This window comes from Leptonotus elevatus, chromosome 1 (assembly GCF_054856555.1).
Source record: "Leptonotus elevatus isolate MCC_2025b chromosome 1, RoL_Lele_1.0, whole genome shotgun sequence".
In the NCBI taxonomy this organism is placed as follows: Eukaryota; Metazoa; Chordata; class Actinopteri; order Syngnathiformes; family Syngnathidae; genus Leptonotus; species Leptonotus elevatus.
The window spans coordinates 39,349,203-39,365,124 of record NC_141239.1 but is presented as its reverse complement, the minus strand read 5'-3'; the positions used below and the strand labels follow the sequence as shown (position 1 = coordinate 39,365,124).

General features: G+C 39.1%; 1 protein-coding gene across 1 annotated transcript; it reads left to right on the top strand.

Moving 5' to 3' along the window:
• The first annotated feature begins 3,622 nt into the window (after positions 1 to 3,622).
• On the top strand, positions 3,623 to 9,833 carry erich2 (glutamate-rich 2). Its single transcript, XM_086080371.1, has 6 exons — positions 3,623 to 3,763; positions 7,101 to 7,194; positions 7,273 to 7,382; positions 7,453 to 7,510; positions 7,576 to 7,647; positions 7,719 to 9,833. The coding sequence occupies exons 1-6, from the start codon at positions 3,647 to 3,649 to the stop codon at positions 7,865 to 7,867; spliced, it is 600 nt and encodes a 199-aa protein (XP_085936497.1). The 5' UTR covers positions 3,623 to 3,646; the 3' UTR covers positions 7,868 to 9,833.
• The last annotated feature ends 6,089 nt before the right edge of the window (positions 9,834 to 15,922 follow it).

Here is a 15,922-nt window from a genome sequence, read left to right as displayed (position 1 = left end):
CAAAGTCCGAATTGCTCAACCTCCAAAACATTTTTTCCCATAGGAAATAATGTAAATGCAATTAATCCGTTCCCAAGCTCCAAAAACAGAAAATTTATATTTTAATTTCTATTTATGTTTTTACATTTACAGTACAGCACAGTATTTAAACAATAAAAATATCTGACCTTTTTTGTTGTGGTGTGATGGCATCAGTGGATGATAAATGCTATGTTAATGCTTGCTTTAGTTCAGTGCTGAGTTTGTGTATTTTACATTGGGCATATTGTTAGACTACTAAGCGGTCCTTGCGTGCATTGTTTAATGTCAGGCACGTTGTTGAACAGCTAAAGGGGGTCCTCGTGCCAGTAATTACAGAAGTAGTCACGGTAGTTGCAAAGGCGCGATAATCTCCTTCCTATTTCCACTGTAGTTCGTAGCACTGTATGTTTTTCTTTGCAGTCACTGGCACTGTTGTCTTTCTTTAGGCCCATGGCGAAGAAAATTGTCGTGGAAAAATCAAAATGCACTCGCGAGTATGGAGCACCTCCGGGAGTATTCACGATCTGACTGGAATTCAGCAGTGCATCGTCTCAACTACCGCAACGTGAGCATTCGGCATTGCTCGGCTTCACTCGGCTTTACTCGACTTAGCTTGCTTTTTCTTGAGTGTTCGAACTCCGAAAATGAGTTCTGACTCCGAGGCATTTTTTACTCAGAGTTTTTGGTTGAAGTACGAATGATACGAGTTCCGAGACATTCAAACTCTGAGGTTCCACTGTACTTGTTGCCCTTGCTGTTACCAGATCCTCATTAAAATTCACTGGGCTCGTCCTCGGTTGGTGTGGCACACCTGTACAAAGACTCTTCAGTTTGTGAAGAAGTGTTCACCAACCAACCAATGCTTCATACTCTTATAGAATTGGAAAGTAATGGGATAATTATATACAATTACTGAACTAACAGACCTAATAACCAATCACAATAGCCTTGTACAAAAGAGAAGATGGAGGCAGAGAGAGCAGCAAGCAAAAGCCCAGCTGCAGGCGAGGATGTTGAGGCAGATGGATGGGGCGAAAGGAAGGAACCAAATGAAAAAGCATCGAAGAAGGATGATCCGAGGGCGGGACAGGGCTGGCGAGAGGACAGATGAAGAATGAAGAAATTCACAGATGATGAGTGAGGAAATGAGGAATGTGCCGAGGGAAAGACGGATGGACTAGCTCCATTATTTTCAAAGTTGTGTGGCAGAGAAATGGAACGGTTAAGTGAAAGGGGGCTTATGAAGCGGAGCCCAACGTCATGTTTACAAAGAGTCCGGTGGCGGATAACTTCTTGTCGAGGCGATTTGAAATGGAAGAAGCTGCAGATCTTGACAAATAATAAGTATGTGGTTATTGGTTAATAGTAACTCTTTAAGTGACTGATGAAAGCGTGCCAGCTAAATTTCACTTAGCTGCCTGTTTAGCGCCGTCACTGCAGCCCACTTTGGTATTAGACGAGTTAACTTCATTGCCATTTTGCGTGTTGCAGGTTCACAGTCAAAAAAAAAATGCATACAGTGAGGTGCAATTGAGGAACATTTTATTTTAAAATGATACTTATGTCATTACAACTATAGCACAAGTGAACTGGCAGCTGATTAGCTTGCTTGCTAGGTATCAACAACATATGTACAGTTATTAATGTCTTAATCGGCGGATGATTCATTGCAAAGGCTTCCTTATAAGCACAAATTATTAGTATGGACCGTGCCAAATGGAAATACAAGAAAATTGTGCAAATGATGTGTGCCAAAATGAGGATTACAGTCCTTGGCAGTGCAGCCAGAGTAATAAAAGAATTCCAAGCTGAGGCAGAGGAGGTCCACAACTAAACTTCAGGAATACCGTAGCCATCATTGCCACAGGGTACACTTGACTCGAGAAACATTGTGTGCTATGTAGGTGCTTAAAGTAGCAGTTGTTTAAAGGGTGATGATTATTGTATCATCTATGCTCATTTCCAGTGCCGCCGCTACACCTTTGGGTGCCCTAAGCTTAAAAGTATGATGGTGCCCCCGAATTTTAATGGCTAGTGGGCATTTCTCATGCAACAATAATAGTTTGCATGGCTTAAAGACCCAACCCCAACCTTTTGGTGCGCCACGGTTCAATCGAGTTTTTGCAGACCAGCAATCGTTCACAATTCACACGGGTTGGGGTTATCAAAAGGTGACACGATTGATTGCTGCTTTGGTCTGGTGGCTGCACGGCACTGATCTATAGATATGACTGGATAGCCGATAGGCCGAGACTTTTGTATTGCTCCTCCCAAGAAACTTTTTCCTCGGCATACGATCCTATACATTTACAGTATCGAAATTGGAGAATATTTGAGACAGTACCTAGTATTTATGGTGTTTTCAATTTGTTAAACATAAACAAGAGGACTTCAGACATTTTACAACTTGCCTTAAATACGTGTATGAATTATATGCTTAATGATGTTTAGTACAGGAGGAAACTAATTAAACAATTTTTTTTTTGTAAAGAATTATAACTGTAATTCAACAAAAGATGCCTCTTCCAAATCTAATATTGGGGTTTAAGGAACTGAGCGATAAAATAAAAAGGGCGTCTTCAAAGCAGCACTTGTTCAGGTCTCAGCTCAGCTTCAAAAAACAGGTGAGCTGTGATTGGTTGTTACCGGGAGCCCTGAGCAACTGTGATGTCATCTTCAGTCGACAGCAAATGGCCGCCCCCTGAGATGGATATAAACGGCTGGATTTTGCTTCATAACTCATATTCCACAAATGTAATATTCATCAGATTGTCATGTTTAGACTAGTGAGGTCACATATATTGTAACATATTATTGTCAAGAAATGTTTAAGGTTAACTTCCACTTTAAGACTTTCACCTTTGACACGTGGGTCTTTAATGTATCCCAATTTACATACAACAATACAAAGTATCAGTAAATAAAGGCATGCCATTTCTCCTCAATTTTGCTGTCCAAACCCAGCCTGTGATTTAGCTTATATGGATTTGTGACGAGTAGTTACATCATATGCTTTAATTAATTAGCCTTACTTGGCGTTCATAGCGGAAATTTGGAACAGTGTCCAACAACAGATCGATACTTGTAGCGTCTCACTTTGTCCTGTTATGTAGCCTGAACGTGACGTAAGCGGCCAACACCCTCCTTTCCCTTTCTGTACCGCACACACACAAACACACAGAAGACATAATTGAGCAATTATCCTCTCCAGGCTGTTCTGATTGTAATTTGCATTTTTATTATGAGCATGAGGATGAATTGTCATATATTGCCTCACACTGATAGACCTGCACAGATGCTTTGTCGAAATGTAAGCTTGCACCACATATGCCTCAAAGTATAGCAAAAGAAGCCGCGTCTATGTCATTACAATACAAATGGATGTTTTCTATTCATGATGTCACATTGTAAGCAAAATGTGCCCTTCATCGCAGAATGTTTCACATATGACATGGTAAGGTCACGCAAGACTGCGACGCGTCAACCTGCCTTTGTTTCCGTGTTTGCTTTTTCTTTTTTTTGGCAAAATGGCCTCTGGGTTCATCATATGGAAATGCGTGTGAAACAGTCTCTGAAGGCACATGCAGTACACAATATGCCACTGGCACACTAATAGACTTGCAGAATGGAATGTTCGCGCACACACACACGTAGAATTTATGGAGGGTCACTGAAGTATGAAATGATTCTGTTACCGCGTCATCTGGGCGGAATATATTCTCCCATCCAACTTCCATGGCAGGTGGGTCTGCTCGCCTCTGATGGATATGTGTGTCATTGGGTGTGTGTGTGTTTGTGTGTAGTTTTTAACCAGCTGTTGTGCAATCCAAATGACAGTATGAGAGCATCTTATTTGGTAGTTGTCTTATTTGCATTTTCAGGGCAATGTGAATCTTGTGAATCGACGCTAGAACTACCATGAAGAAGTTGCCCGTTTTAGAGACGAAAGTCATGATAACAAACAAATTTGTGACAAAAAAAACCATTTCTTTCTGTCACACCTTCTCTCTCTCTCTCTCTCCTACGACGGCGTATTAGAGCCACTTATAAAAATAAAAAAATGTTATAGGGCGGGGCAATACTCTGAGAAAAAAAATTAAGAGCTAATTTGCGAGAAAAAAACTCATACATTAGCGACGTTATACAGTGGCAGATTTGCGAGGGAAAAAAAACTCAGAAAGTTACAAGAACTACACGTAACGTACTACTCGACTGTTTGTGCCAATACTTTTCAGTCGGGTTTCCAAATAAGGAGATAGTCATTGCTTTAGCATAGATTAACCATATCATGTTAAGCATTCGCTATTTGAACCGTTGTGTACGGCCACTGGCCAGCAACAAAGACGCCTCACTTTGCGAAGGTCCACACCAATACTATTAAACATTTAAGTTAATTTGTTAAAATGTATATTTACATGTACATTTATGTTTCCAGAATTATTATTTACACATTCATACATTTTGGTGGGTTTTTTTGTACCTAAGTTTAAGTATCTAAGTTGATGTGTCGAATCTGCTGCTCTCCGTCATTCACTAGCATTTACCTAAAGTATGCAAGCATCTGATTGGTTAGTGTTAGTCAGCTGATAGGGGATCAGGAAGTGTTGTTGCTCGAGCTGCGGTGAATGACGAGTAAAGTTGAAATTTAAGAATGAATCTGTTTAAATCCTGTCTTTTCATTTTATAAACAGTGTCCAAATAACCACAATCAAAAATGTTCTCGCAAATTTGCCACTTAATAAACTCGCAAATTTGCCACTTTATAAACTCGCAAATTTGCCACTTTATAAACTCGCAAATTTACGAGTTTATAAAGTCGCAAATAAGTCGCAAATTTGCGATTTTTTTCTCTCTGAATATCCATTATTGGTGCTATTTGTTTTTACACAAATGCAAAAGCACACCCGTAAAAGTTTGCCTTGTGGTTAGATGGCCTGTCCTCAGAGGCATAGCACCCGTTGGGGATTTGGGTGTGTTAACACACACACTTTTCCCGCTGCCATGACAGAAATGGCATCGCTAAAGCTACCCCCACTGTGTCGACACCGCCGAAGCGGAAGCCCTCCCTTCCCCTCTTACGACAAGCAATTCACAAAGCCGTCATCATCACCCTGTTGGTTGTCACAGGAGAACCTGGGCTTCTTCGTCTTTCTCATCTTTTCAGAATGTATTTTTAGCACTGACAAAAGACGGTAATCCTTCGTTGCAGAAACACCATCCAAAAACCAGCACAGTAAATATTTTTTTAAATATACCCTCCACCTCGCAACATGTAACTTCAAAGAGCTCTTCAGACACTGGCAAACAAACTAAACATTTTCTCAATAACAAAACAATCCATTTGCTTCAACGTGCTGTAGGCTATAGCTAGCCTTAAGCTAATGAAAGTACTTTTGTTGTTTAGATTATATTCCGTTTTGTTTCATGGTTTGTCTTGTTTTTTTGTGTCAAGTTTTTGCCTTGTTCCTGTTTTTTGTTCCCACCTGTTTTCATCAGCACTCTCCCTTGCATTGACCAATCAGCTCCCTCTGCCGCTCTTCTTGTCCAGGTGTTCCTCGTTGTCTCTGTTTGTTATAGCTCATTATTTTTTTATGTTCCTGTTTATTTTGTTACTTTGTATCTTGTTTTTTGGCACTGTTGTTAATTAATTTAGCATTAATTGTTTCGAAGTGTCTTTGTTTTATATACAGAGAATAAATAGGCTACATTTTGTTTTAAGTATATTCTGCATTCCTCTGTCTCTATACCTTTTTGCCACCATCATCACACAAACCCTCAACTATTGACAACAATGGCGCAAACCACTCTTTAAAATAATAATAATAATAATAATTACTATAAAAGTAATAGTAATAAAAGTTTTCTACCATACCCTTCTGATACAGTGAAGAAGGTTATGGTAGAAACCATCATGAAAGTATCAGAGAGAGCTGCTATGGCAGAGATTCAAAAGATCTGCATGCCGGGATATGAGCGAATCCTCAGAACGGTGCTTAGTATGTGAACAGAATCATTGACTTGAGTGCACTATAGGTGCATGGTTTGCTCCCGGCTGATGCACAAAAGGAACACTAGCAAAGACTGTGGTAATAATAATAATAATAATACTAAAAATGTAATAATAATAATAATAATAATTAGACTGCACCTCGCGCTACAGTTGTGCCGGGCACGAAAATATAGAGCGCATGTAGATCTTCAAAATAAAAGACATGGGACTAGGTTGTTAAAAACAAAATCTTTGCTCTCTTTGTCTAAGAATTCATTAGTATTTTACACCCATCAGGAAAAAAAATTGTGGTGCGAAATCATGGTAACTAGTACGGTAAGCAATTTGATAACGTATCATGAGCTGCAGCGCTTCCTCAATGTTTTCTTAGTTGCAGTATTCTTTTCAACAGAGGGGGCAGTATTTAGTCAAACAAAATTTTGGTTCGTTGTTTCGTTGTTATGGTAACCTCACTGCGTCATTATCTTGTTGCGTGCCAACCTTTTATACAAACTAGGCAGGCCTTAGGTAAGTTTATTTAACTATGCAACCATATTCTGCTAATATTGGAATTTATTTTAATAGAGTAACGACGTAAAGGTGCACTGACTTCCTTTTAACCCATAAACAGGTAAGCAAAACATTTTGTTTGAAAATTATGCAAGTAACACTGACATTGTCAAATTAAATCATGGTAACAAAGGTCATTAATGAATTACTTCAATTCTCAAATCATGCAAATTAATTCAGATGCTGGAAGAGAAGCACATTATCCCTCTATCGCCCAGAGAAACTAGTTAAAGGTTTAAAACTAGTCAAACGCTGTAATGACAGTATTTGCTTTGCAAATGCAGCATTTTAAATGTTTACTTGATTGTATGTCAGCCAAACAAGTATTTTCCTATTTGACATGCATTATTGTATGAACATGTACCGTGAAGTAATATACACATAAAAAATATATATATATTTTTTAAAAGATTGATTAGGTAGTGTGAATGAATGCATGTATGCAGTTTGCATTCAGATTCCTCCTACCGAAAATGTTCACATTTTTTAAACACGGATGTAATTTCAAATCTGCTTTCAGGATTGCCTTGCTGAGCGAGCACGCAGCAAAGAGCCTGCAAAGGAGCTTAAAATGCCAAACGTCACGTTTGCACACACCCCAGGCTCAGCAGCAGGTTGCTATAAGGCAAATTACACAACACTGTGCAAAGAAAGGAAAGCGGAGAGATAACAATGACGATGGTGGTTTCCAGAAGACACGACTCCACCAACAGAGGTCCCTCTGACACCCGCAGAGAAAACCCAGCGTGGAAAAAACGATGCAGACACGCTCAGAGACGTTCCAGTGAAACTGATGATTGAGGTGAGTGAGACAGTTGTTGTTGTAGAGAAACTTCAAGCCGAATGTACATGAAGAGAATCTTTGCGTGCAGTTCCTCAAAGCTCTGATGGACAAAGACTTCCAGCAGGCCAAACGACTCTGCCATATGAGTACGAACCTGAACGCTGCATCTGGTGCTGCCGACATGAAAAATCACTTGATGTTATCTTTTCAGTTCTCATCTATGAACCGCATCATCCAGAAGCTTCTGAGTTCCTCCCTCTGATCCAGAGGAAGCTTCGAGAAGGTAAAAAAGACCAAACACAAACCTCAAAAGGGGATGCTCGCAAATACACACGCTGCTGCTATTCCTTTTAGAGCAACAGGCAGACCAGGACAGCGAAGAGAGTGAGGGTGATGATGAGGACGATGATTCGGGATGTAATGAAGAATTATCTCTGAGTTCAGACTGCTTCTCCTCACTGTCAAATGAAGACGGAAATGGGGAAGAAAAGCAAGCGAACTGACATATAATAATTACACCTCAGTCGATCAGCTCATATATTCCACTCATATAGTCTGAGGCAGCAACATTTGACTGGATGAATAGGTTGATACATTCAAAGGGCTGGATTTCAAATCACACTGTTCATTAACTCATTCACTGCCATTGACTGCTATAGACGTCAAAAATTCATTTGAACTATTTCTATTAGTTTAACATTTTTTTCCCACTTTTGTTAACAAGAGTATGAAAACCCCAAAACATTTTATTGTACATTTAGAACAGATATCAAATTTGTGATTAATCGTGAGTTAACAAGTGAAGTCATGCGATTCAATTACAATTAAAAAGTTTAATCGCCTGACGCCCCTAATTTTTAATAAGCTTCTCTTTTTTTAAATCGCGTCAGTCAATACATTTTTTTTATTGTAATTAATTGAATGACTTCAATAGTTAACTCACGATTCATCACAAATGTTATATCTGTTACAATTACAAATTTTAATCGCCTGACGCCCCAATTTTTTTTTTTTTATTAATTAATTTTTTAATTCATTCACTGCCATTGATGGCTATAAACATCAAAAAATAATTTAAACTATTTCTATTAGTTAAAATTTTTTTCCACTTTTGTTAACAAGAGTATGAAAACCTATATTTTTTTATTGTACATTTAGAACAGATATAAAATGTGTGATTAATCGTGCGTTAACTAGTGAAGGAAGTCATGCGATTAATTAAAATAAAAAAATGTAATCGCCTGTTGCCCCTAATTTTTAATAATCTTCATTTTTTTAATGAATTTATGGCAGTTAATGAGTTAAATTTTCTTTACAATATATATTTTATGCTGCCTCACTAGTCTAAACACAGTATTCTGACTACTTGTGTTTGTGAAATAAGATTTTTAGTCATCTCAGGTGGCGGCCATTTTGTCACTTACTGTCGACTAAAAAGGGCTCAGGAAATGACCAATCATGGCTCACCCGTTTTCTGAAGCTGATCCGTAATTGGTCATTGCCTTATGCTGCATTCGAGGAAAGTAAGAAGTGTGTACAGGAACGCCCCCCTGAACTCGGAAATCCCACTTGCGAAGTTGGAGAAGAAAAGTACCCCGACTTCACCGACTGACTTTCCCTCTACAATGGCGACCACTATGGAAACACGTACCGTGAATGGTAAAGCACAATTTACTCGAGTATAAAACGAGATAGCTTTCTTCATTCATAAATATTCCATATAACTTCACGTAACACAACGTACGTGACAGTACGCCGCTATCTCCCTGCCTGAAATTGTACAGTGAACTACTGAGCTGTATGGAATGTTTATGAAATAAGATAACTGAAGCAAAATTGACAAAATGTGTTTTTAAAAAAAACTTCTTATTACTATCCGCCATTTTGGTAGTTTACTTTTGCCTCGAACCAGGGCTGGACTGGCACATAAAAAATTGGCCCTGACATTTTGACTTAAACCCTCCAACCCAGCTCGACCCGACTCCTAATCACTTCTCCTAACACAAAGTTCTGCCACTGATATTGACTTATTTTGATTCAGTTTGCTGTCTATATTGGAAATGGATTCATGGGCGAGTCCCTCTAAATTGTGGGCCAGTCTCTTGGGGTAAAATGGAAGAAAATAATAATCAAAAAGGACTGTATGCCAGATGGCCAGTCCAGCCCCGCCTCGAACGCTTTCGGTGGGAACTGGGAAACGCCAAATGGGATAAATCCGACATCCGACCTTCCTTGAATGCAGCATTAGCCCGGAACAACTGTGATGTCATTTTCAGTCGGCAGCAAGTGGCAAAATGGCTGGATAAAGACGGGTGGGGTTTTTTTTCTACTAAAAGGCAGATGGTAGAATTAACCACTCATGCTAAATATTAGCTTGGTGAACTGGTCAGTTTATGACAGGAGTCATACTTTTTATTATTTTTTTAAATGTAAAATATTTCCCTTGGATCAATAAAGATTGGGACAGTTTGTGTTGTATCTGTTACTGATGGTCTCAGATATCTGAGGGGCACAATGCCTTTTGCCCCAAGCCAGCTCGAAAGTGGTTGCAGCCAATGCATCCATTTTGTGTATCCTGTTCAGGGTCAGAGCAGGAGCTGGGGTCCTAATCCATCTAACTTGGGACCAAAACTGATTGTTTGTGAAGAGCGCATTGAGGGAATTGATCCTACGTCAGTTTACAGAGGTCAGCTACTGTCTGTGAACCGCTATGCTAACCATGACCCCGCTGTCCGTACCGAAGCGAGTAGAAATTGGCTTTAAATGTGAATGTGAATTCATTTGAAAAACTCATGAAAATGCCAAGTCAAAAGGTCAAAATGATGGCAAGTAATAACACCGTACTACCAAGTGGTCCCAAAGTTGTGGCTGGTGACTTTTCATGATGTGCAAGGCAATCAGCAGGTATTCTATTTTAAGTCATTTTAACAGCGCAGTGCTTATCTTTATGAGTTGTCTGCTCACGCAACATGTGGTAAGAGAAAATATGATACAGGCTGTATCATTTGTGACGGCTGAATGAGCATAATGGCCGCTCTCAGCCTATCCAGTGGACCGGTACACAGGCGTGAGGCTGGCAGTGTGAGGACACTAAGTCATCCCTCGAAAGCTGCGATACGCTGTGATATCTCAGTGTTATTGTCCATGTCAAGGTTATAAAGAGGAGTTTAGGTCATAGGGAGGAAAAAAAAAAAACAGATGCGTGCAGTGTTGTCAACTCATGAAGGTGAATGTTATTGTACTGGTATGGCGGAGGGAGAGAACGGAGAAGAAATGAAATGGCTGCATAAGCTGATAGACCACGAAAAGCACAAGCAGTGGATCCAATGTGACCTCAACGCACAAATATATGAAGATATGTGTTGCAGGGAGAGTAACGCGATTGAGAGTCTTAACGTAAGCAACGCAAAGGATACAAATGACAAATTCGACAGAACCATTACACTCATAAAGATGGCTGACTAGAAAACAGTGTGACAAGGAAAATCGAATTTCTGAATCCAGACTTATATAAGAGTATTGCTTGCCCTTTTGGGCACATGCATTTGTGCTGACATAATGGCTGACATTACTGTAAAAAAAAACATTAATAAGGGAATGCAGTAATGCTGTATAATATAATTATCAATTTTCTAGACGACTTGTGCTTATTTGGGTGACAGGTGAGCTTGAGCCGAGAGGCGGACTGGCATTCACAGTTATGTTCAATTTAGAAACAAGAAAAGTGGAAAAGCTTGTTAACGCTATTACATTGCCACCTGGTAATATGTACTCAACAAAAATATAAACGCAACACTTTTGTTTTTGCTCCCGTTTTTTATGATATGAACTCAAATATCTAAAACTTCCTCCATATACACAATATCACCGTTTCTCTCAAATATTGTTCACAAACCAGTCTAATTCTGTGATAGGCCACTTTTTTGCATGCAGTTTTGTTTTATGGGGGGGGGGGGGGGGTGTCAGGGGACTCAAACCAGTTGCACCTTTCAGAGTGTGCTTTTTATTGTGGGCAGTCTAAGGCTACGTTCACACTGCAGGGCGTGATGCCCAATTCAGATTTTTTTTGGGTGTTAAATCCGATCTTTTTATGTACAAAAACAAATGCGACATCTAATGTGAACGCAACGCGCCCGCGATGCGACTCGCATGCGCAATGAGCACACGTCAAGTGACGTACACCCAAAGCGTCACGTTGCAGCATTTACGGAAGTAAGCCGGTTCGCAACGTTTCAACTCCAGCCAAGCGACTTTTATGAGTGTCATATGCTAATTTAGCTGTGCCAACGCACGCTACACATTGGTAGAAAGGTGGACTGGTTTTCGTGGGCGTGTTAGGAGTTCGATTCATGCGTCTTGTCTGCATACAAAATGCACTCATTTTGGTGTCTAATCAACATTTTGATATGGCACACTGAATTCTGAGAATAAAGTGAAAATTCTCACTTTAAAGTGAGAATTCTGAGAATAAAGTGAGAATCCTACCAAGCTTTTTTTCTCTCTCTTCACTAGCCCTACTCCTCTTCCGGACTATCACAGATTTAGACGAGTCTGTGAAGTATGTGGAAGAAGTTTTAGATCTTTGAGTTTATCTCATTAAAAAATGGGAGCACAAACAAAAGTGTTGCGTTTTGTTGAGTATACAAATTTTTTTTTTTTTTTAAAGTGCACTTTTAATGTGTGCCACCAATAACGTGTAAAAGAATGTGATGAGTTCACGCCCTCTTAGAACTGGTGAAAACAAAACCAAAAAACTGCTCACTATGAACCAACCAGTGATATTCTGCACACACCTGCCGCCATTTAAAGTGGTTCTGAGGAACCCCAAATAAAGTTCAAGTGTTCTAGTAGGCTTTTGCTGACAATTATAGTCGCATCTTACGGCACAAGATATGGTCTTCAGAGAGATTTTGCAGCATCAGAGGGATCTCATTCTTCAACGGCATCAGTCAGGAAAAGGGAAATTTCCAAGGCATTAAATACGATAAGGAACACATTGAAGGCTGCCATCATCAAGAATTTGACACAACAGTGACATTGGCAATGTCTCTTTGAAATGAATGAATAGAAAACCGGTCAGCCAAGATAACCAAGAGAAACGGCAACATTTGAAGGGTTTGCAGGAATTTGTGTCAAGTACTGGCTGTTTAGTCCAATTGACAACAATCTCCCGACTTCTTCATACTGTATGACTGGGCTGGGGTGAAAGGTTTATCTCCGAAAGAAAAACATCCAAGCTCTTCAAAACACATATGGAGAAATGTTGTGCACTGATGAAACCAAGGTTTGACTTTTTGGCCATGATTCCTGCTCGTCACTAAAAAAAATATGTCATAAGTGAAGAATGGTTGCGGCAGCATCATGCTTTGGGCTGTTTTGATTCTGCAGGACCCGGGGCCATTCCCATTGTCAAGGTGAAGGTAACGAATGAACTGTTCTAAATAGCAGTCAATGTTAGCGCGCAACCTTCGGGCTTCTGCTCGGAAGCTGAAGATGAACTTCATCTTTTTGCATGACGACCCACAAAATCCTCTCGGACCATCCACACCCGAGTCACTACCTTTTTTCCAGCTCCTTCCCTCATAGGCACTATTAAACTCGGCCCACCAAACCCTTCGCCATTAAGAGTTGACGGTAAGCAATTTGATAACGTATCATGAGCTGCAGCGCTTCCTCAATGTTTTCTTAGTTGCAGTATTCTTTTCAACAGAGGGGGCAGTATTTAGTCAAACAAAATTTTGGTTCGTTGTTTCGTTGTTATGGTAACCTCGCTGCGTCATTATCTTGTTGCGTGGCAACCTTTTATACAAAATAGGCAAGCCTTAGGTAAGTTTATTTAACTATGCAACCATATTCTGCTAATATTGGAATTTTAATAGAGTAACGACGTAAAGGTGCACTGACTTCCTTCTAAACCATAAACAGGTAAGCAAAACATTGTGTTTGAGAATGATGCAAGTAACACTGACATTGTCAAATTAAATCATGGAAACAAAGGTCATTAATGAATTACTTCAATTCTCAAATCATGCAAATTAATTCAGATGCTGGAAGAGAAGCACATTATCCCTCTATCTCCCAGAGAAACTAGTTAAAGGTTTAAAACTAGTCAAACGCTGTAATGACAGTATTTTCTTTGAAAATGCAGCATTGAAAATGTTTACTTGATTGTATGTCAGCCAAACAAGTATTTTCCTATTTGACATGCTCGTTTGCACACACCCCAGGCTCAGCAGCAGGTTGCTCTAAGGCAAATTACACAACACTGTGCAAAGAAAGGAAAGCGGAGAGATGACAATGACGACGGTGGTTTCCAGGAGACACGACTCCACCAACAGAGGCCCCTCTGACACCCGCAGAGAAACATCAGCGTGGAAAAACTTCAAGCTGAATGTACATGAAGAGAATCTTTGCGTGCAGTTCCTCGCAGCTCTGATGGACAAAGACTTCCAGCAGGCCAAACGACTCTGCCATATGAGTACGAACCTGAATGCTGCATCTGGTGCTGAACAACATGACAAATCACTTGATGTTCAAAATGCCATAGTGCCACTTTGCAAATGTTTGCCAATTCTGTTTGACAATATTACTGTGTTGATTATTTTAGCTTCAGCTCTCTACATATTAGTATAATTGTCATCGATGAATATTTAGATATTGTTACATCTCTACTAAGATATTTTTGTTAGAAAGGGTCATTTGAACAATTTCTTATGTATATATCTAATGAGTAGCCAAGAAGCAGCTCTCGGTTCCAAAAAGGTTGGTGACTTCTCATGGAGACAATTTAGAGCTTTCATTTCACCAAACATGCAAGTTGGAATGTTAAGAACCTGGAAAAAAATAAAACGACAAGCTTGAGGAGAACATGCAAATTCCACACAGAGCTGAGATTTGAACCAAAGACCTCTCGACTGGGAAGGAGATGAGTTAACCACAAAACAACAAACTGTATTAATAAAGTTTTCTTTGATTTCAAGCAATTGTAATTAACTCATTCACTTCCATTGACGGCTATAGATGTCCAAAATTTATTTGAACTATTTCTATTAGTTTAACATTTTTTCCCCACATTTCTTAACAAGAGTATGAAAACCTGCAAAAAAAATATTGTACATTTAGAACAGATATAACATTTGTGATTAATCGTGAGTTAACTATTGAAGTCATGCAATTAATAACAATTTAAAAAAAAATTTTACTGATGCGATTTAAAAAAAAGAAAAGCTTATTAAAAATTAGGGGCGATTACATTTTTTAATCGTAATTGAATCGCATGACTTCACTAGTTAACTCACAAGCAATCACAAATGTTATATCTGTTTTAAATGTACAATAAAAAAATAGGTTTTCATACTCTTAAGTGGAAAAAAATGTTAAACTAATACAAATATTTCAAAAAAAATTTGTGAATGAGTTTAAATAAATAAATCTTCTTACTCCAGAAAAACAGTGAAAAGATAAAACATATTGCAAGAGTTTAAAGTGCATAGAATATAACCTCTCTATTGCAGTTTTTCACACATCACAGGTGGTTATAAAATGTATCCCCTGAGATAAATGGACTTAAAAAGAAGTCACGTGACATACAGTCTGAGAACAGTCGTGATAAGGATCACGTTTTTTTTTTTTGTAGCACCCCCAATATTTACGCCAGTGGCGCCAAAAAGGTTGGGGACCACCGGTTTTGATTCCATATCGTGGGATAAGACAAAATTAAAAAAAATTAAATTTATGTTGAGCGATTATGATTTTATAGTACTTTTTATGAATATGTTTGCATTAAGTACCATATCGGCTACTTTGGACAGCCACATGATCACCGTGACGTATCGGGTGCATTAAGCAAAGAATAACATGGCTGCCAATGACTACAGAGTGACTCATGAGGAATTATTGCGTCCTGCTACTTTAGGTATTAAATGACTTGAAGGTGTCAACAAGTAAATAATGTATTAGCGCAGCCAGTACTCGTGACAATTCCAAGCTTAGGTGACAAATAAAAATGCTGCATTCAAGCACAGTAGGAAGGTGGGAAGTTGGATTTTTCTGACTTTACAACAGAAAGTGTGCACGGGAAAGTTGCAAAGTGGGGAGAAAAAAAAGACCCCGACATCACCGGTTTCAATCTGATGTCACTCACCAATAGAGACACAGATCTTAAATGGCAAAATATAATTTACACAATTATAAACATACTGTATTTATTTCTTTATTTATTATGACATGAATTTAGTTATTTGAGAGCAACAAGCAATTTTGTGTAATCAGCCATCTTTGTTGTTCACATTGGCCTCCAACGCTTTGGGGTCGGAGTGGGTCAATCGGAATGGGATCGTCCCGACTTCCCACCTTCCTCGAATGCAGCATTAACTTGGTGAAAGGAAGTTCTCCACTCATTGAAAAGCGTAGGACTTTGGATTGTTGTAATTTGATTTGTGAGGATTCTTTTAATTAGAAAATGTGATGAATAATCGTTTGACTACTACGACAATCTGCCTGCTTTGTATGTTTGGAATTGTTGATTTATAATATACAGTAACGGCCTGTCTGTGTCT